The sequence below is a fragment of the Lepidochelys olivacea genome, assembly GCF_965140295.1.
Source record: "Lepidochelys olivacea isolate rLepOli2 genome assembly, chromosome: 8".
Lineage (NCBI taxonomy): Eukaryota > Metazoa > Chordata > Testudines > Cheloniidae > Lepidochelys > Lepidochelys olivacea.
Window position 1 is genome coordinate 91,432,116 of NC_140418.1, and position 20,520 is coordinate 91,452,635.

General features: G+C 44.1%; 1 protein-coding gene across 5 annotated transcripts in view; it reads left to right on the forward strand.

Annotated features, from left to right (window-relative positions):
• The window catches only part of DOCK7 (dedicator of cytokinesis 7), a 147,891-nt gene that overhangs the window by 91,425 nt on the left and 35,946 nt on the right, over positions 1–20,520 (forward strand). For 3 of the 5 annotated variants that reach the window (XM_084637481.1, XM_084637482.1, XM_084637480.1), the window contains 10 exons: positions 3,375–3,467; positions 4,742–4,831; positions 5,842–5,937; positions 6,061–6,201; positions 6,351–6,464; positions 7,426–7,596; positions 8,376–8,515; positions 16,422–16,591; positions 18,738–18,892; positions 19,972–20,154. In XM_084637481.1, the coding sequence (XP_084493607.1) occupies positions 3,375–3,467; positions 4,742–4,831; positions 5,842–5,937; positions 6,061–6,201; positions 6,351–6,464; positions 7,426–7,596; positions 8,376–8,515; positions 16,422–16,591; positions 18,738–18,892; positions 19,972–20,154 (1,353 nt within the window). The remainder of the gene's footprint in view (positions 1–3,374; positions 3,468–4,741; positions 4,832–5,841; positions 5,938–6,060; positions 6,202–6,350; positions 6,465–7,425; positions 7,597–8,375; positions 8,516–16,421; positions 16,592–18,737; positions 18,893–19,971; positions 20,155–20,520) is intronic. The other 2 variants (XM_084637483.1, XM_084637484.1) reach the window with 1 other exon arrangement.

Sequence of the window (20,520 nt, forward strand, 5' to 3'; positions counted from 1 at the left end):
ATCTATTAAATCCAGTAGTCAAAATATAGATGTCTTCATAAAATGCTGAAAGTGATACATAGGTGCAAAATACAAGTTGTACTTGCCCAAAGAACGATTTAAGCTTCTGACCATCCTATTAAAGAGCCTTCACTTGAAAATAGGACCAATCATGGGAGGCGTTTTTATTTTTAAAAAGCACCCATCATTTTGTTTGTTTCATTTAATTGTTTGGACTAAACCCTTATATTTGTTATCTGTTGTATGGGTTATCTGGTAGATTCTATGTAAGCCATCACTGAGTCATATTTCTGATTTTATTCTAAAAATCTTTAAGTTATTTCTCTTACAGTGTTTAAGCATTGCTTTGGATCAACATAATGCAGGAGTTTTTGGATCTGATACTAATCTTTCTGTCTTGCACTATTTTGGGATTCGTATTATTTTTGAAGCAAATTTGACATCTCCCCCAAAATAGCCTTTATGCCATTTTGCATTTGTAATAAAAATATGTAGATTTCCTAAATTGTTGGAAGTATGCTGGGAAAAAAACCAAAAAATATCCGGGTTTTGACTGCTATGAATATAATGCACTATAAGGTGGGTAGAAAGCTGGCTAGATTGTCGGGCTCAACGGGTAGTGATCAATGGCTCCATGTCTAGTTGGCAGCCAGTGTCAAGTGGAGTGCCCCAAGGGTCGGTCCTGGGGCCGGTTTTGTTCAATATCTTCATAAATGATCTGGAGGATGGTGTGGATTGCACTCTCAGCAAATTTGCGGATGATACTAAACTGGGAGGAGTGGTAGATACGCTGGAGGGGAGGGATAGGATACAGAAGGACCTAGACCAATTGGAAGATTGGGCCAAAAGGAATCTGATGAGGTTCAATAAGGATAAGTGCAGGGTCCTGCACTTAGGACGGAAGAACCCAGTGCACAGCTACAGACTAGGGACCGAATGGCTAGGCAGCAGTTCTGCGGAAAAGGACCTAGGGGTGACAGTGGACGAGAAGCTGGATATGAGTCAGCAGTGTGCCCTTGTTGCCAAGAAGGCCAATGGCATTTTGGGATGTATAAGTAGGGGCATAGCGAGCAGATCGAGGGACGTGATCGTTCCCCTCTATTCGACATTGGTGAGGCCTCATCTGGAGTACTGTGTCCAGTTTTGGGCCCCACACTTCAAGAAGGATGTGGATAAATTGGAGAGAGTCCAGCGAAGGGCAACAAAAATGATTAGGGGACTGGAACACATGAGTTATGAGGAGAGGCTGAGGGAGCTGGGATTGTTTAGCCTGCAGAAGAGAAGAATGAGGGGGGATTTGATAGCTGCTTTCAACTACCTGAAAGGGGGTTCCAAAGAGGATGGCTCTAGACTGTTCTCAATGGTAGCAGATGACAGAACAAGGAGTAATGGTCTCAAGTTGCAGTGGGGGAGGTTTAGATTGGATATTAGGAAAAACTTTTTCACTAAGAGGGTGGTGAAACACTGGAATGCGTTACCTAGGGAGGTGGTAGAATCTCCTTCCTTAGAGGTTTTTAAGGTCAGGCTTGACAAAGCCCTGGCTGGGATGATTTAACTGGGAATTGGTCCTGCTTGGAGCAGGGGGTTGGACTAGATGACCTTCTGGGGTCCCTTCCAACCCTGATATTCTATGATTCTATGATAATGCTTGAATACAATCCTGCTAGTGGATCTGCACAAGCAAGCAGATGCACCCACACAGATCCTCTTACAGGACTGGGACCTCAGCCATTGCCTGGAATTTAACAAGTTGTATGTACTTCGTATTTACTCCTCCTTAAAAGAAGAAACTCTCAATTCTGTACATTGTGACTGGGGGAGGGCTTGTACGTTTTCCAATATAAAACAAAATTGGCTCCCACTGCTGTAAACACGTAAGTCACTTGATCCATATTGCAGTCATTAGGACTGTGCATGTGAGCAAAGTTACACATGTGTTTAGGTGTTTGCAGGATCAGGACATGTGCTTAACTTGACTCACTGCAAGTAGTCCCATTGACTTCTACTCAGTCAAAAGCTGGGCCTTTGCATGATCAGGGCTTTTGTTTGTTTCTGCTGAATAACAATTCAGAACAAAACAGCATTTTTCAGTTTGTTTTGTCAGTTTGTTTGTTCCTGAGTCTATTTGAGCAAAATTACAACAATGCTGTGCTCTCTCATACTGGATGGCTCAATGGCATAACCTCAAGATTACTTGTTTAAATCTGGACTCAAGTTTGGTGTGAGTTTTTAATGGGTTGTGAGAAGTGAATTGGTGGTCTGGATCAAGTTTGTAGTTGACAAAAGTCTGTATTTTAAAAACCACCATCCTAGCTGGCATCTAAGCAAAGTTGGCATGGAGTTAGAAAAGTCCTCTCTCCCAGGTGAGAACTGAAGCTCATTTGAGAATGTTATGGGGAGCTATCTATGTAGTAATGACTCCATAAGATCTGATCCAAAGCCCCTTGGAGTTAATAGGTTCCCATCGCATTTGGATCAGATTGATGGTGTAAAACGGTTTCTGGAATGAGCTCAGTTTTCTCTGCTCCGACATTTTCTTTAACTTTCTTGGGACGGATGAGTGGGAACATAATTCTTTTCCACCTGAAATGTTGTATGCATGGTCTCTTTGTGGAGGAGGATTTGGGGAACAAATTCCATATTAATTAGACTGGGTTTGGTTTTTTTCAATCTATGAAAATTTGAAAAAAAAAAATTTGTTGTGCTATGGAAAGCCTAACTTTTTTTTTTAACTGTCATATCTCAAATATAGCTTTGGGTCTAGAAAAACACCTTTTTTCCCATTTGGTCCTTGTTGAAATCCAGTGCTTGGCACTATTTTTTCAGAATATTAGCGTTCTTTGCTATGAACATGTCTCTTCAGAGCTCATACATTTTTCAACGGGACTTGTGGGGTTTATGAACACTATATGGCAAGTAGCCTGGCTAAAGAAATGTAGAGACCCCACAGACCATCTTTTGTGGTTCCCATCATCTATGAGCCCGATTTTGTTCTGCTACACCCGTGTAAATCCTGAGTAACTCCACTGAAGTCACTGGATTTACTCAAGATGTAAGGAAGAGCAGAATTTGGTGTCATAATGGTTTTGGTGCATGGAGAGTACAAATACAACACGTGTAGCCTGAACAGGTGCTCTCATCAATGTTTATGTTGTGTTTGTGTGATTGAAAAATAATAAAATAACCTTTGGGACTAAAATTTCTCGACACATGCCTGAGAATTCAGGTTGCTTTAACAGTACTAATTGGTGACAAGTGTGTTAAACACATTTTGATTTCTTTTAAGGACTGCATATCTCTAAATTAGACTACTGTATGGCATGCAACATGTAATATGTCTTTCCTTTCCCAACTGCTTTCTATTATATGCCCAGGGTTTAGACCGCTCCAATTCCTGGGTAAACACTGGTGGTCCCAAAGCTGCCCCATGGGGATCCAACCCCAGTCCAAGTGCAGAGTCAACACAGGTGGTGTCTACATTAGAGTTTTGTTTTTTTTGTTTTTGTTTTTTATTGGCTGATCTTTCCCTAAAGAACATCTCCTTTTAAGTGTATACTATAGTTTTGGTGGCTTGCTTTTTTCAGTCTTTGAAAAGTTAGCGATTTTTATTTTTTATTTTAAAATTAGCACTTCTTCCCCCTCCCCGCCACACTGCATGAAAACCCACAAACTGCATAAACAATGTCCCCTTCCTTTCATTTCAGTAGTTGCTGGTTTGTGAAATTTAGATGCTACAGCTCCTTTCCTTTGTTGTTGTTGTTTTTTAACATTAGTTTCTATTTTAGGTGAAGCACATTATTTAATGGGAACATTGATCACAATTTTATGCAGCATCATGTTTGCTTTTTGTTTTAACGTTGTGAGCCATTTTACCATTTTCATAAAGCATTTAGTATCCTTCATATTCAATCGATCTTTCCTTTTTAATGTGAATGTTTGAATGAGAGATAATTAAACCAAAATGAAGTGCTGGAAGCAATGATTCATAAGATGCAGCTGTAGCTGTTCTGTGTTGCAAAGTATGAAATTTGTAGTGGCTTACATAAGATAGGTTTCACTTATTTAACCCTTGTTGCCTGTTGCTTTACACTGCATGATTGTTTTGAACATACCTCTCAACTTTCCTTCCTTGTAAACTCAAATTTACCTCCCTCTCACACAAATCTAGTGTGAACTAACTTGCATTAAGGCAAGTTATTTCCATCAGAAGTGTTGAATCCTGAAATTGAGTTTATGGATAAAGTTGTGTATGCTAAAAGAAAAAAACTCATGTAATTTTCTAATTCCCTGTACTAATAGGTGGGCCATTTGGGGGAGGGGGTGTCCACACATTTGGACTGGTAGATTGAGAGGTACGACACTGAAACATATAAAAATGTTACATTCCAGACATCTGCATGTTGACAGAATATAAGTATGGAAAAGTTTCATGCTTTGCAGCATTAAATGTCTTTGTGCATAAAAACATGCTTTTATTTAAAGAACATGTAAATCTAAAAAAAAACCATAAAAAACCCAGAAAAACACCTAAACCAAACCAAACCACAACAATGCTTTTGATTGTTGTCACTCTGTTTGTTTAAACAGATGACTAAGAGTTTGAGAGGGGGGAGAAGGTGTAAAAACCTGTGAAATCTACTGTTAAACAGTATTTTGTAAATGTACATTGTCCTTGAGCTGCAGAAACCATCCCCAGCAAACTTTAATGTGCTGTCATCATTCATTCATCTCCACTCCGTAGGCTACAGATCGAAGTTGTAATCGTATGTCTTCGCACACAGAGACGTCAAGTTTCTTACAAACATTAACAGGACGGTTACCAACTAAAAAGGTAGATTTCAGTTAAGGCAATTGATATCGTGGGGCAGGGAGGTCAAGTCATTCTGAAACATGATTGTCTATCTTTTATTTTGACCTGATTTTCAGAGGTCAGTGGGGAACTGCTTTTGCTGAGCACTTCTGTATACTAGACCACTAGCAAATATAAAATGTCCTGACCCAGTGAATGAGGATGAGTCAAAACAGCAGGAGAGGTTTGTCTGATGAATGTTCCTGTTGCTTAGATGGAATTACTATAGATTTTAAAAAAATATTAGTGCTCCTGTTGGGTTATGTAACTGACTTACTTGACTACAATGAATTAAAATCTGTTAGCTATCTAACACTGAGGGCCAGATTCTGACCTCACTTACATGAGTGTAAATCCAGCGTAACTGTAGTGACATCAGGGTTTACTCTGGATTTACGCCCATTGAAAGGAGTAGGAATCTACTCCTAAATAATGCCAGTGACACAAAATCTGTTGACTTTTTGAATAATAAAACACCACCAGGGACTTCTGCTCGTCTGTGATTTGTTCTTTCTGGGAACTGAAACTAAATCAAGAAGGTGGCTGTTAGCGCAGTATGGTTTATTTTTCCCATATGTACCATTTTGCTAAAGTTCTTTCTCAAAATAAGTATACACTTTTGTTCAAATTGCTTTATATGTCCCCTTTTTACTCCCTTTTACTTCAAGAATCTGACCAGGCAGAAAGGTAGATTTTTAAACTAATTTGAGCAACAACCACTTTGAGGGGGAAGAAAATTGTCAACACTTAAAATTTAATGTTGGACCAAAATGACGTGATGTTTCTCACTTTACACATCATAACAGTGTTCTATATTGTTAATGGGGGGCTCCTTTAAGGGACATTGTCACTGCTGTTGCATTAACATTTATTATTTTGCTTATCCTCATTGTTCTCCATATTTTTCATGTGTTGGGCTTCCATTTTTCACGTGGATTGTGTTGCAAGCCAACGTGGGTACTGGGACTAATTTTGGATTTGAATCTGCTTAGCTTTTTCACGAAGAACTGGCCTTACAGTGGGTTGTCTGCAGTGGAAGCGTTCGGGAGGCAGCTTTACAGCAGGCCTGGTTCTTCTTCGAGCTTATGGTGAGCAAATTGGAAACCCATTGTTTACAAGATTAATCCAGATTTTTAGTAAAACAGACACCACTGTTAATAGCATAATGCTTTTCACAAATGACCGTTACTAGTAATATATGTTTCCTATAGGTGAAGAGTATGGTGCATCATTTGTATTTTGCTGACAAACTGGATGCTCCAAGGAAGAATCGTTTTCCAGAACGTTTCATGGATGACATAGCTGCTCTGGTCAGCACAATTGCCAATGATATAGTCTCTCGGTTTCAGAAGGTAATAGCAAGCACTTAGCTGCACCCTGGCCAATTCTGCAGCTTGTTCCATCCAGGTGCATAGATGGGGGCCTTAATTTGAAACTGTTTTGTTACCATATATAACAGCGCTCTTTTCCTTGCATTTTCTCTTTTTGTTCTCCTGTTCAGGATACAGAAATGATTGAAAGGCTCAACACCAGTCTTGCATTTTTCCTCAATGATTTGCTGTCTATCATGGACAGAGGGTTTGTCTTTAGCCTTATTAAGGCCTGCTACAAACAGGTAAATGCAGAGAAATGTTATATATTAACTGGGTTCCGTGTCACACCACACTACTGTAACTTCCTTAGGACCAGCTGTGAAGCAGGGGCACAACATTCCATTATCAGCGTCTCTTCAAAAAAAATTAGCTTGATTGTCTCATTCAGCTTGTGTTTTAATGCTTCTACATCTCTGTGCCTGATTTCCTTCTCAGGTATACTGTCTAAATCGGGAGTTAGTCCACTAAGTCGGTGGAGTTACACTGGGAGAGAGGAGTCTCTTTCCATGCTTGTTGCCACCAGAGTAATGGAGGAAGAGATTAGAAACGGGCTTGATTGCAAAATTTGGATCTGAGCATCCATGACGTTTGTGGGTATTTGGATCTGGGCTTCAGGTTCATCTTTACTACAGATTAAAACATTCCATAGTAGATGGCCTGAACGATAATAGTATTTGAAATCTGTTGCCTACTGTGTGACCAGGGATGCTGGAACAATTGGTATAGTGGGGATGCTGAGAGCCATTGAACCAAACTGTAAACCCAGCACATAATGGAAACCACTTCAAGCCAGGGGGTGCGGCAGCACCTATGTGTGTGGCTAGCCAGCCTGCCGATGTGTTGTCCTTGATCTTATTTGTGCAACTGCCTACTGAAATCAGTAGGAGTTCAATATCGCATGTGAAGTAGATGGGACTTAATTTTTAATTGTAAATAGTATGCCTGTCATGCAAAAGTTATATTGTTATAAGCATTGTTGGCTGTGATAAATGTTAAATGTACAGTTCCCCTATGTGAGACTTTTAATTGAAACTACAAAGAAGTGGTGTGTGTCTCACTGCTATTTAACGACAGCTAAAGCATTATAAACCCCTTTAATCTGGTCCTTCAGCTGTATAACACAGTGATGGAGGATATGTCAGAAGTCACATGCTGCATTTGTGTGCTGTATTACTATTAACTGTATAACTGTGTTCTTGCCAGGTGTCTTCAAAGCTTTATTCCTTACCAAATCCAAGTATCCTTGTGTCCTTGAGGCTGGACTTCCTCCGCATTATCTGCAGCCATGAGCACTACGTCACCCTGAATTTACCCTGTAGCCTACTCACGCCACCTGCATCTCCCTCACCGTCTGTGTCTTCAGCAACTTCTCAGGTAGGCAAAGCAGCAAAGGCCACATGTGGAAATTCAAGCTGAGCTTTGTTCATAGGAGTAAATTTCAGAGACAGGTGTGTCACACACATGTTCAAGTTCCTTTCCTGCTAATGCCTCTTTGATCACTTATTTAAAAAGTACGGGCAATGCAGGTAGAGTGGCTTAGAGGGGCCTATGGGCAATACGTTTGGCATTACTCTTTGCGGCTGAGTTACCCGTCTTAGAATTGCCGTAATGAAAGCTTAAAGTGTGTCTCTGAAACCCTAAACTTCTAGCCATATTGTGCAAGCAGAACATTTTTCTTTGAAGCGAAGAACAGTAGGCTTTTATTCAGGCTTGTGCTGATCTTCTGTGATCATTAAAATAACCAAGGTCCATTTATTATCACTTTGTAACATCCAAGCATCATTCTACTACCTTGTCCCATCCTGTGCAAAAGAGTACATGGGCAGAAAATAGTCATTTCTCAGCAAGCACGTTGCCTTGTTCAATAGTACTGCTCTTGCTCATCAGATTAGCTGTTTTCTCGTCATCTGGTTTGTAATGCATATACTTAACTAAGAAGGGAACAAAAGTAAAATGTATCTACTCTGAATTATTGAAGGTTAATGAAGTTACATGTGACATAAGTAGATATGTAGCCAAAAAATGAGTGAAATAGTGGCTGACATTAAGATTTTCTTGAATTCTGCACAGGCTTGTCATGTATTTCATAAACTGTATCTTCTGTGTCCTCAGTTGCTCATTACACAACTTTTAACACTTGGGTTTTTCAACAGAGTTCTGGATTCTCTACAAATGTCCAAGACCAGAAGATTGCAAATATGTTTGAATTGTCTGTGCCTTTCCGCCAGCAGCATTACTTGGCAGGGCTTGTGTTAACAGAGCTGGCTGTCATTTTAGATCCTGATGCTGAAGGGTGAGTTTTCAACTTTTTCCCAAGAGGTTACCATAATCTAAGTAGATGGTGGCTCACAAGCAAACTACTGCCATGGTCAGAGCTAATTTACATGTATAATCTGAGAGGAGAGTGGGAATAGGAAACAAGTCCTCCAACCCGAGAATCCTCCCCTCCAACTTGCTCTGCCCCAATTCCTATCTCTTTTAACCCTGACTCTCCAATCCTGTTTACAGGCACATTCTCCTAGCTGAGAATGAGGGGATGAGAGTCTCCCATTGGAGCCTTTCAATGGTACTCTTCAGTTGGCTTTGGAGGCTGCTGTTGAGCAGTATCAGAAAGTAGCTTTTTGCAGCAGTAGCAAGAACATAATTTTCAAGGGTCAGAAAATGTCTGCTGATGTTGGGTTTAGGTGTAGTAGCGCCTTTCATCTGAGGATCTCAAAGCACTTTATAAATATAAATTAAGTCTCACAACTCCCCTGTAAGACCGGTAAATATAGCTGTACTACAGATGGATAAAGTGAAACATAGAGTATTTTAAAGTTGTTTGGCAAGGTTATGCAGCAAGAAATTTTCAGAGCTTGGAATACTGCCCAATAATCATAGGACTGGAAGAGACCTCTAGAGGTCATCTAGTCCAATCTGCCTCCACCCACTTCCCACCCCATGACTGCCCCCCTCAGAACCCCAACCCATACAACCCCGCTGCTCCTTGTCCCCTGACTGCCCCCCTCAGAACCCCAACCCATACAACCCCGCTGCTCCTTGTCCCCTGACCACCCCCCTCAGAACCCCAACCCATACAACCCCGCTGCTCCTTGTCCCCTGACCACCCCCCCCGGGACCCCCACCCCCTAACCTCTCCCCGGGACCCCGCTCCCCTATTCAATCCCCCACGTTTCCTGACCGCCCCCCACCCCATTCAACCGCCCCCTGCTCCCTACCCCCTGACTGCCCCTCGGAATCTCCTGCCCCTTATCCATAGCCAACCCCCGCTCCCCACCCACTTACCATGGCGCTCAGAGCGGCAGGAGCTTGCAGCCATGGCGCCGTGCTCCCCGGCAGGAGCGGCAGGCCAGAGCGCTGGCAGCGCAGCAAACTGAGGCTGCAGGGGTGGGGGGACAGCAGGGGAGAGGCTGGGGGCTAGCCTCCCCGACTGGGAGCTCAAGGGCCGGGCAGGACGGTCCCGCAGGCCGTAGTTTGCCCACCTCTGGTCTAACCTGCTCTTAAAAATCTCCAATGATGGAGATTCCACAACTTCCCTAGACAACTTATTTCAGTGCTTAACCATCCTGTTAGGTTAGGAAGTTTTTCCTAAAGTTAGGAAGTTTTCCTAAAGTTAGGTTAGTTAGGAAGTTTTTCCTAAAGTCCAACCTAAACCTCCCTTGCTGCAATTTAAGCCCATTGCTTCTTGTCCTATCCTCAGAGGTTAAAGGGAACAATTCTTCTCCCTCCTCCTTGTAACAACCTTTTATATACTTGAAAACTGCTATCATGTCCCCTCTCAGTCTTCTCTTTTCCAGACTAAACAAATCCAATATTTTCAATCTTCCCTCATAGGTAAGGCTGCGGGTTTGTCATGGAAGTCAGTGACTCGGTGACTTCTGCAGCAGCCAGTGCGCCTGCAGCAGCCACCAACCTCCCCTTCCCTCCCCCCAGCAGGAGGAGATTTTGGGTATGGGACGGGGAAGGAGATTGGGACACTGGACGGGGTGAGGCGGGTGCTGGGTGGTGCTTACCTTGGGGCTCCCCGGAAGCGGCGCCATCCTCCTCACTCAGTTGCTATGCAGAGGCGTGGCCAGGCAGCTCTGCGCGCTGCCTCTGCCCAGAGTGCTGTCTTCGCAGCTCTCATTGGCCCAGGTACAAAGGGTACTTTTACATAGCAGAACACATTCCACACGTACCACCTATCTTCGTCAGTGGACGAGATTCACGCTCTGGTGCTCTGAGAAACAAACCTCTCCTACTTCCGCACCTCTTCCATTAATACTCAACTACCTTTTAGAGCTTAAACTATCTGGACTCTCCCTCAGCTCCATCAAAGTTGCAATTACGGTGTTCTACCACAAGACTGGAGAAACCACTATCTTTGCTCATCCCATCACAAAGAGGTTGCTCAAGGGCCTCCAATCCGTATACCCAGACATTAAACCGCTCACTCCACCTTGGGACCTTCACTTAGTCCTACCATGTTTGACGTAACAACCATTTGAACTGCTAGCAACATGCTCTGTCCTGCACCTATCCATGACAACTGCGTTTTTAGTGGCAATTACCTCTCCCAGACGTGCAGGAGAAATCGGAGCGCTCATGGCGGATCTACCGTACACTGTATTTTTTAAGGACAAAAGTCACCCTCCGACCGCACCCCAAATTTCTTCCCAAGGTGCACGCGTATTTTCACATCAACGAACCTATCCACTTACCTTTTTCCCTAAGCTGCAAAGCAAACACTTTTGAGTCAACAGTACACACACTAGATGTGTGCAGAGCTTTGTCTTTTTACTTGAACAGGACCAAAGCCTTTAGGAATTCCCGAAACTCTTTGTTTCCATTGTGGAATGCTCCAGAGGTACAGCCATCTCTACTCCGAGACTTTCCAATTGGATAGCAGGTTGCACTCGCCTTCGTTATCAATTGAAGAACATGACTCCTCCCACTTCTATCAGAGCACACTCCACCAGATCCCTGTCGACAGCTGTGGCTTTCCTACGTAACGTTCCCCTCGCAGATACTTGCCACTTGGGCTTCCGAACATACCTTTGCAAAACACTGTGCTCTTACCCGAGGACCCCTAACTGATACACGTATGGGCAGGGCTGTATTATCCACAGCTTTCTTACCAGATCCGAAGTCCCTACCTCCTTAAGAGACACTGCTTTTCAGTCACCTGGAGTGGAGCACCCACAGGGACATCTCTCTCTTGAAGAGGAGGTTACTCACCTGTGCAGTAACTGCATTCTTCGAGATGTGGGTGCTCCACTATCCACCCTCCTCCCCTCTACTTTGGAGTTGGAGTGGTCTCCATTGTAGAGAAGGAACTGAGGAGCCCGGCCATGCACACGTGCTGTTGAGTCACGGCTGGCGCACGTGGTAGCACCGTGCGTGCACGGCCTGTACAGGTACTGCTGTAGAAATCTCTGAGTGAAGGCACAGGGGCGCACCCACACTTGGAGTGGAGCACCCACAGGGATACTCATCTCAAATAACATCAGTTACTACATAGGTGAGTAACCTCCTCTTCTCTGCACTCTGTCTGCTCTTATCTAGCCTGCCTGCTGAGCTCTCTCTCACATGGGAAACCCCTTTCACCCAAAGACACAGAGCCCTCAGCGTTATCAGTGCTAAGCATGGACTAGTTCCAGTGGGTCTGGACATTGACCCAAGCTTTTGTTCAGCTGCCCTGCCGCACAATGGAATTCACTGCTCAGACCAGCTTCACCTCCATCCCTGGCAGTGTGGTCACTTACACTGTGAGCAGCCACACACTCTCACACAACTTGGTGCTGGATGGAAAGCCACTGGGAAACAGATTGTGTGAAAATGTGAGGTCCATAAGGTCTAAGGGGTAAAAAAATAAATAAAAAATCCTTAATGTGATGGTTAAGACTAGATCTGCCTATTTGGCTGATTATATTTTGTGCTGCAAATAGATACTTTAAACATTATTTCCCCTGTTTGAGTCATATGTTCAAGTAACTCACCCATTCATTTTTAAAAGTGCTTTTCCCATTTGCTTTTGAAGCTTTCTATACCCAGGCTCACATGTGCTGGCTCCATTCTGATGACACACACATCATAATTTCAAGGAGGAGTCCCTGGAATGGGTCAAAGAAGCTGCAACTGGAAAGGGAAAACAGAGTAAAAACTAGTTTAGTCCTTTGTTAGAAAATATAGCCACGTTGCTCACTGCCTAAGGGCCAGATTCTGATCCCTTTACTCAAGTTGGGTAGCACCTTCCTCCTCCAAGAGTCCTATTGACTCAGTGGAATTGTGGAGGAAGGTACGTACTATTGAACACAAGGGAATCAGAATCTGGCCTTCCATGTTTGGGACAGCTCCCCATAAAACAAAGAATATATAATACAACTGTGCAACACCTGAATATAGGGTAAATCTTGGGCTGAGATGGCAAAGAGACCAGCTGTGGGCAGCGAGACCTATTTAATGCAAGCTCAGCTAGCAAGACTAATAGCTCTTCTTTGTTGTTCTCTGATATGGTTCTGGAATATCAGCTTCCATCTCCTTCATGCCAACAATGGAAAGTGGTGGTGGAGCAGAGACAAAGTTAAAGTTGCACTGAAATTTCTGTTTGATTGTGTTACATAAGCTGGGCAATCCTGTGATCTCCAAGGCAGTTTTTCCTTTAGCTTTTACTAATGGGACATAAAGGCAGTTACTTTACAATTATAGCAAAGAACTTTTTTCTGATCATGGTTTGTAATTTCCTGACACTTTAAATGTTTCCTTCCTCGTTGTGTTAGGTCCCAGTGACACCGCACATATAACCAAGCTGGAAGACCCAGTTACAATGCAGTCGTTCTATAAGCTAACAGGGGTAACACCCTGAGTATGTCCCTGTAACCTGTTTAAAAAGTAGGACAATCCAAGGTTTATTTACAAATGGTAGCCTTTTGTAACCAGGTCCACTGACTTAGTAATAGTTGTAGAGTAGATGATGCCTGAAATACACAGCGCACTTTAATACCTAAGAGTCAAATCCTGGGGCCCATGTAATACAAAGGTGTGGAGCATGGAAAGTCTTCCCTGCTTCATGGATTGGATCAAAGAACCTTGAGGAGGGTCAAGCTTGTTGCCTATAGAGGACAGAGAGGTTCTGCATCTGCTCTGCAGGCAGTTATAGAACTACCCAAGGGTTTTTCCGATTTCTTTCCTTTTCACGGAGGCCACCGAGGTTGCCAAAGTCCCAGGCCGTCAGCGTATTGAAGGAGTGGGGCTCTCCTGCGGTTCAGAGAAAAAATAACTTACATATTGGAAAAGGAATGTGTTGCCGGTGACCTGCAAAAGGGGAAAAAACATCTAGACTGTGTCCTCTTTTGCATCTTTACAGGAAAAACAAGAGCAGAAAGGTTCTTTTGCTCTTGTTTTTCCTGTTTGTTTGGGGGATTTTTTTAAATTAGAAATATCAGGAATATGTACCCTTATCTTCCTGTTCTTCTTTGAGTGCTGGTCCTTATGTATATTCCGCACATGGGCTGCACATGCATGGCATGCTCCTGAGCCTGGAAATTCCAACAAGCCGTGTCCACTTGTTCCCCTTGTGCTCCAGACTGAGGACATTAGAGGCAGTGCAGGCTAATGCCTCTTCAGTTCCTTCTTACCACTACATGGAATCCCTGTGTCCACAGATTTCTCCAGCTTTTATCCCTATACTCTGTAAATAAATCTGTAAATAATTTATAACTGCATCGCTGTCCAAGCCACACACCTTCCAGGGGCCCAAAACTCCTTAGCAGACAACCTGAGCAAGCACTTCTCTGCATCTCACAAGAGGGAGTTACACAGCTCTATCCTGAGCAAGATAGTCGCTCACTGGGGAGCACCTCAATGGGATTTCTTCCCAAATGAACAGGAAGCTTCCTTTTTACTGCCCCAGAGGAGCTAAGGGTTGCGGTTCCAAGGGCATGCTCTTCTGTGGACATGCAATCTCAGACATGCCTTCTCTCCTATTTGCCTGTTACAAAGGTCTTGAGAAGATCTGTCAGGACTGTCCCAGACAGTTTTGGTTTACAGAGCTCCTGAGGATGTCAATCTGTCCTCCTATCAGGATCCACCCCTTCCTGGATCTCCTTACTCAAGAAGGGGGCAGAAGCAGAAACCCCAATCCAGAACTACTCCTCCTAATGGCCTGGTGTTTGGATGGGCATCAGAACTAGGATGCTTTTGCTCAGCATCCCTCCAAGCTATTCTTACTCAAAGTAGAAAAGACTCAACTAGAACCTGCTGCCTAGCTAAATGGAGACTTTTTCTGCCTGGGTTCAGCATAAGCAGCTGTCTCCAAATTCTGGAAGTATCCCAGTTTTAGATTGACTTCTGTTTTTAAAACATTCAGGTCTTTCCATTTGCTCTCACTGCGGGTCCATCTAGCAGTGATCAGTGCCTTCTTTCCTCCAGTAATGGATGTTCCATCTTTACTCACCCTATTACAATGAGATTTCTGAAAGGCCTAGTTAGGACCTTTTCACCAGTTGTCAAACCTACACCCCTGTTGGACCTCAATTTGTACTATCAGCACTCCCTGGGCCACCATTTGAACCCTTGGCAACAAGTTCCGTGTCCCACCTGTCCATGAAGATTGCATTCTGAGTGACTATTACCTTAGCCAGAAGGGTGAATGAGATGGGAGCCCTCATGGCAAACCAACCATATACTGTTTTTCGCAAGGAAAAGGTCTCTCTTCAATAACATCCTAAATTCCTCCCCAAGGTTCTTATGGAATTCTGTGTCACTTTCCTGTTTTCTTCCCAAAACCCCACAACTCTACTGAGGAAGGAGAACTTCGTTCCCTTGACATCAGACATACCTTAGCATTCTACCTGCAGAGAACCAAATCTATCTGAAAGTCTCCTAGGCCATTTCTTGCCGTAGCAGAAAGGTTGTGAGGACAAGCTGTATCCTCTCAGAGAATCTTTACATAGATTTCTGGATGCATCAGTGTCTGCAACCAATTAGCATATATCCCTCCACCTGACGGGAGAAGGGCACACTCCACCAGAGCACAAGCTGCCTCTACAGCATCGCCACAGGAAGAACCGTTACTGGACATATTCAGAGCGGCTATCTGGAATTCCATTTGCACGTTCACAAAATATTACGTGCTATCGTTCAAGCCTCCGCTGTGGATGCAGTCCTTTTGACATCTTTCTTGCCAGCTTCCTCACACCCTTCTCCAGTCTGAAGACTGCTTGCCAGTCACCCATGTGTGGAATACATATAGGGACCAGCACTTGAAGAAGAAATGGAGGTTACTTACCCGTCACTGGAAATTCTTCGAGATATGTGGTCCCTGTCTGTATTCCACTGCCCACCCTCCATCTCCTCTGCTTTGGAGCTTTATGGATTCACTGTAAGAAGAGGAACTGGAGAGGTGCTGGCCTCCACTTCTTCTTATGTGCTCATAAGGCTGGAGCACAAGGAGAACTACTGCATATGTGTGGGCCACCGGACACTGCTTGTTAGAATTTCTGGACTCTGGCGCATGGTAGCCGCGTGCCCCCACATGTGGAATACAGATCGGGACCACACATCTCAAAGACTTTCCAGTTTCAGGTAAGTAAGCTCCTTGTTTTTTCGCTAGTTGACTCCTTGGAGGACCAGAGAACTGGGGAAAAGTTTTTTCAGCTGAAGGGTCAGGCATGTTCAAATCTTGTATAAAGAGAATTTTTATCATAAGGTGCTCGTCAGAAGTTTCAGTTAAATAAGTATTAACAAAAACCAAAGTTTTAAACAGTCTAACTAAAAACCCTGGGCCTTCTCAGGTTTCTTTCTTTTGTGTCTTGTGATGATGTAATCCCATTAGTTCTCCAGTTGTAAATTTGTGAGACTCTACAAACAAGACCTGGTACGTCAAACGTAGCACGAGTAGATTTCTTCAATAGAAGGATTCTGGGGCACTCACATAGTATCAGTTCTGAAGGACCTGCAGACCTGTATGTCAGTGAAGGAGTTTTTCTCATTTACATTCTTTGTGCTACAGTTAAAATTACTACTTAGCTGCCAGTGAATTCATGAAAGCCTGTCTCCAAAATGAGTCTGAGATTGAGAAATATTGCATAACGATACGTGTATATGCACGCCAGGTTAAAAATAAAAAACACTTGTTTTTTTTAAAGGTACTTAGTTACAAAGTAGTGTTTGCTTTCAAGGTATTAACCAATCCCTATGACTCAACTCTCTTTTAACAGTTTGTTTGGATTGCATAAGAAGGTCATCAATATGGTACACAATTTACTGTCCAGTCACGACTCCGATCCACGGTACTCTGACCCACAGGTAAAGGCCCGGGTGGCTATGCTGTATCTACCTCTGATTGGCGTGATCATGGAAACCGTGCCCCAGCTATATGATTTTACAGGTATTTTGTGCACCAAGCTTTGCATATATGTTGAATTACTCCCAACTTTTGAGCATATTAAGTCAGTCCTGTTGGAGTGAGCAACCAAACTGTTCTGGTAGCCTTGCTATTTTCAACGTATATTATTTATTTATTTATTTGTATTACCATAGTGACCAAGAGCCCTAGTCAAGGACCAGGACCCATTGTACTAGATGCTATACAAAGAGAATAAGAAGACGATTCCAGCTTAAAATCTACATATAAATCTAGAGACAACTGGTGGCTACAGAAAGGTGGCTGGGAGTACAGGGAAACAATGAGACAATATTGATCGTCAAGATAGCTAGTGAGCACAGTAAGCTACCAGCTGCAAAATGTATGCTCAACATTGCCTTGCATAAAAGCTGTATTTGTCCACTTGTTTGCACATAACCAGTAATTCATTGTGCATGAGTGTCCTTTTGCCCGTGTGGATGTAGGATTTTACCACATGCAAATTTTGCAGGCACAATTTATTTTATATAGACTAATAGAAGAAGAAATGTCTATCTAGACACCCTAAACCTCTCTGATACATACTTAAAAATACATCCAATCAAAGAGACAACAGCTCCATACATGTAACAATAGTACCAACAGACAGCACCAAAAAACCAAATTCCCATGTTCCTTTACACATTACCTGATGTTTTCTTCTGCAGTAGCTCTCCTACAGTCTGCCAGACCGTGTCCTGAAGGGTGAAATGTTTGGGCTATTTCAGACCAGGGTGGGGAAGCTGGATATGAAATAGTCTGACATATAGCTAGGGCCCTATCAAACTCACAGTCAATTTTGGTCAAGTTCACGGTCACAGGATTTAAAAAATCATAAATTTCACAGTTTCAGATACTTATATCTGAAATTTCACGGTGTTATAAACCTTGGGGGGTCCCAGCCCAAAAGGGGGCTTTGAGGGGGTCACAAGGCTATTGTAGGGGGGTTGTGGTATTGCCACCCTTACTTCTGCACTGTTGCTGGCATCTGAGCTACCTTCAGAGCTGGGCACCCACAGCCAACCCAAGGCCCCTTTAACCTCTGGGTGCCAGGGTGCTGGGCCTGGAGCTGGGGAGGGGCAGGGTTGGGGGTGCCCTGGCCAAGGGCTCCTACCATATGCCAGGCTCCAACTGCTGGTCCTGGCTGGGCTGTTGTGGGATGGGACTTCCTCTTCCCCTGCAGGGGCCACTCCTTGGGGCTGGTCAGACGAACTTCCAGGAATCTCTCCAGGCTGTAGGAAGCTCTGCAGCTACTGGCTGTGAGCCCAGCTCTGAAGGCATCGCCGCTGCCAGCAGCAGTGCAGAAATAAGGGTGGCATGCTATGGTATTGCCACCTTTACTTCTGCGCTGCTGCTGGCTGCAGCACTGCCTTCAGAGCTGGGCGGCCGGCCGGCAACCATCGCTCTCCAGCCGCCCAGCTCTGATGGCAACATAGAAGTAAAATTGGCAGTGCAACCCCTCTACAGTAGCCTTGTGACCCTGCACAACCCGCTTTTGGATTGGGACCCCAGTTCAAGAAACACTGGTCTCCTGTATAGTATAGGGTAGAAGCACACACAAGGCAAGATTTCACGTGGGGGAGACCAGATTTCATGGTCTGTGACTAGTTGCATGGGCTTGAATTTGGTAGCAATTTAGCATGCTTCTTTGAGCATTTCAGCCCTTTAAGTTAAATGACATGGTGAAGGCTTTGGGAGAAATTTTCAGAAGTGCCTAAGTATCTTAAGAGTCTGTATCCCATTTTCAAAAGTGACTTAGGCACTTAGGTTCCCTAAGTCCTGTTGACTTTTAATGAAACGTGGACTCCATAGTGCCTAGGTCACTTTAGAAAATGAGACTAAAACTCCAAAATTCCATAGTCATTTTTGAAAAATTTTCCCTTAGTCTCATATGTTTGATTTACATAACTAGAGAGAGAGAGAGAGAGAGAATCCCCATTTGCTAGCGATACCAGTCTAACTATAACATAACGAGAGAGAGAGAGAGAATCCCCATTTGCTAGCGATACCAGTCTAACGTAATTTTTTCAGTGACCATTACCAGACAGTTAAATGAAACCAACAGAGAGAAGCTGTGAGGAATGGACCTTTGAATGCACCATTTGACTGGGGTGCGTGTGTTTCCCTGCAGAGACTCACAATCAGCGAGGAAGGCCAAGCTGCGTCGCCATCGACGATTATGAAAGCGAAGGTGGAAGCATGATAAGTCAGACAGTTGCCATGGCCATTGCGGGAACATCTGTCCCCCAGCTCACCCGGCCCAGCAGTTTTCTACTCACATCAACGGTACAAAAGTGTTCCCCCTCAGAGCACGTGTAAACAGGCAGATATTTATACGATTATGCCCGAAAGTGATGATCACAAAGCAGCAGGGACAGAGATCAGCATGCACCTGAGCATGTCATGTAGCAGGAGGGAGGGCAGGGGTGGTGGGAGATGTGAAACAGCTAACATTTGCACTAGGTTATTCCTGTCCTTGCGATGGGAGGGAGGGCACATAGTTAGAATGGTCAGTTTTGCCAAGCTTCTGTTCCTCCTTCTCAAAGCAAGCTGATGAAAATGCCATACCATGGCTGCTGTTATGGTCATTGTAGGTGAAATTCACCCTTTTGCCAAGGCTCTCAGCACAAGGCCTCTGCCCCACTTAAATCCCACTTAATCAAGTAATAAATGGAGCTTGAGTGAGGCGTGAGCCTTGGGCTGGCCCTCTGCATAGGGGTGGATTTCACCTTATTTAGGTTACAGTAGCACCCATAGACCCCAGTCAACATTAGGGCCCCATTTTGCTGGGTGCTACACACGTACAAAGGAAGGACAGCCCCTGCAACATAGAGTTTCCAGTCTAATGAGACCGAAACCAAGAGGCTGAATGACTTAGTGGAGGGGGTGATGGTCTGGGATGAAGGGAACATCAGATTACACAAACCCATCATCTGCAGGTTTCAAGGTTTTTGGGGTTTTTTTTTTTTCCCTCTACTGTAATTCTGGTAATGAATGGAGGTCCCTTGCCAGGCTGCTAACTAGCTGGAAATTTATTGAAAGCGTCATAGTGGAGGTGGGTCTTGAGAAGGAGCTTAAAGGAGGACACTCTCATAGCTTGAATTTAGCTTAAAATGCATTGCTAGGACTGAATTCCAGTGTCATCTGGACTCTGTCAAGGTGTTGCGTCAGTCAAGGGAAACGTGGGTTATTCAGACGTTCACTCATGATGATTATTTATGCAAATCTGCTCGCCCCTGCCCTTGTCTGATGGATGGTGATCGGTTAGCCCAGCATAGTTACCTGATGCAGCTATTTTTAATGGACTATCAAAGTATTTGGGGCACTAATAAGTGTGGCTGAAGTGATTGTTCCTGTCTGTTCAGACTGGTCGGCAGCACTCGACCTTCTCAGCAGAATCGAGCCGGAGCCTCTTGATCTGCCTCTTGTGGGTCCTCAGGAATGCCGACGAAAGCGTCCTGCAGAAATGGTTCGCAGACCTCTCCGTGCTGCAACTCAATCGCTTGCTGGATTTGCTGTATCTCTGTGTCTCCTGTTTTGAGTACAAGGTACGGAAATATTGGTTAGTTGCATTCAAGCTCCCTCGAGGCATGAAATGGGATTTAGACAAGCACCCAGGCACAAAGTGAAAAACAGATGTCCCCACCCCTTACAGAGTGCCAAAGAGACCCCTTCCATCCATCACCCTCTCCAGGCTTTCTTCTCCTGACCCTCAAAATCCTAGCGCCCGTGCCTCTTTCTGTACACACACCAGCCCCCAGTCCCTCTGCCTCTGTCCCTTCCCCCCCTGTCTTCCAGCCACCAAGTGACTCTGCCCCCTCATCACAGAGTGGCTGATTTAAAAAAAGGCTCTGCCAGCTTGCCACTCCCATGGGCAGGCAGGCGGTGCCTTCCCCTATTATTACCCCAGGGGC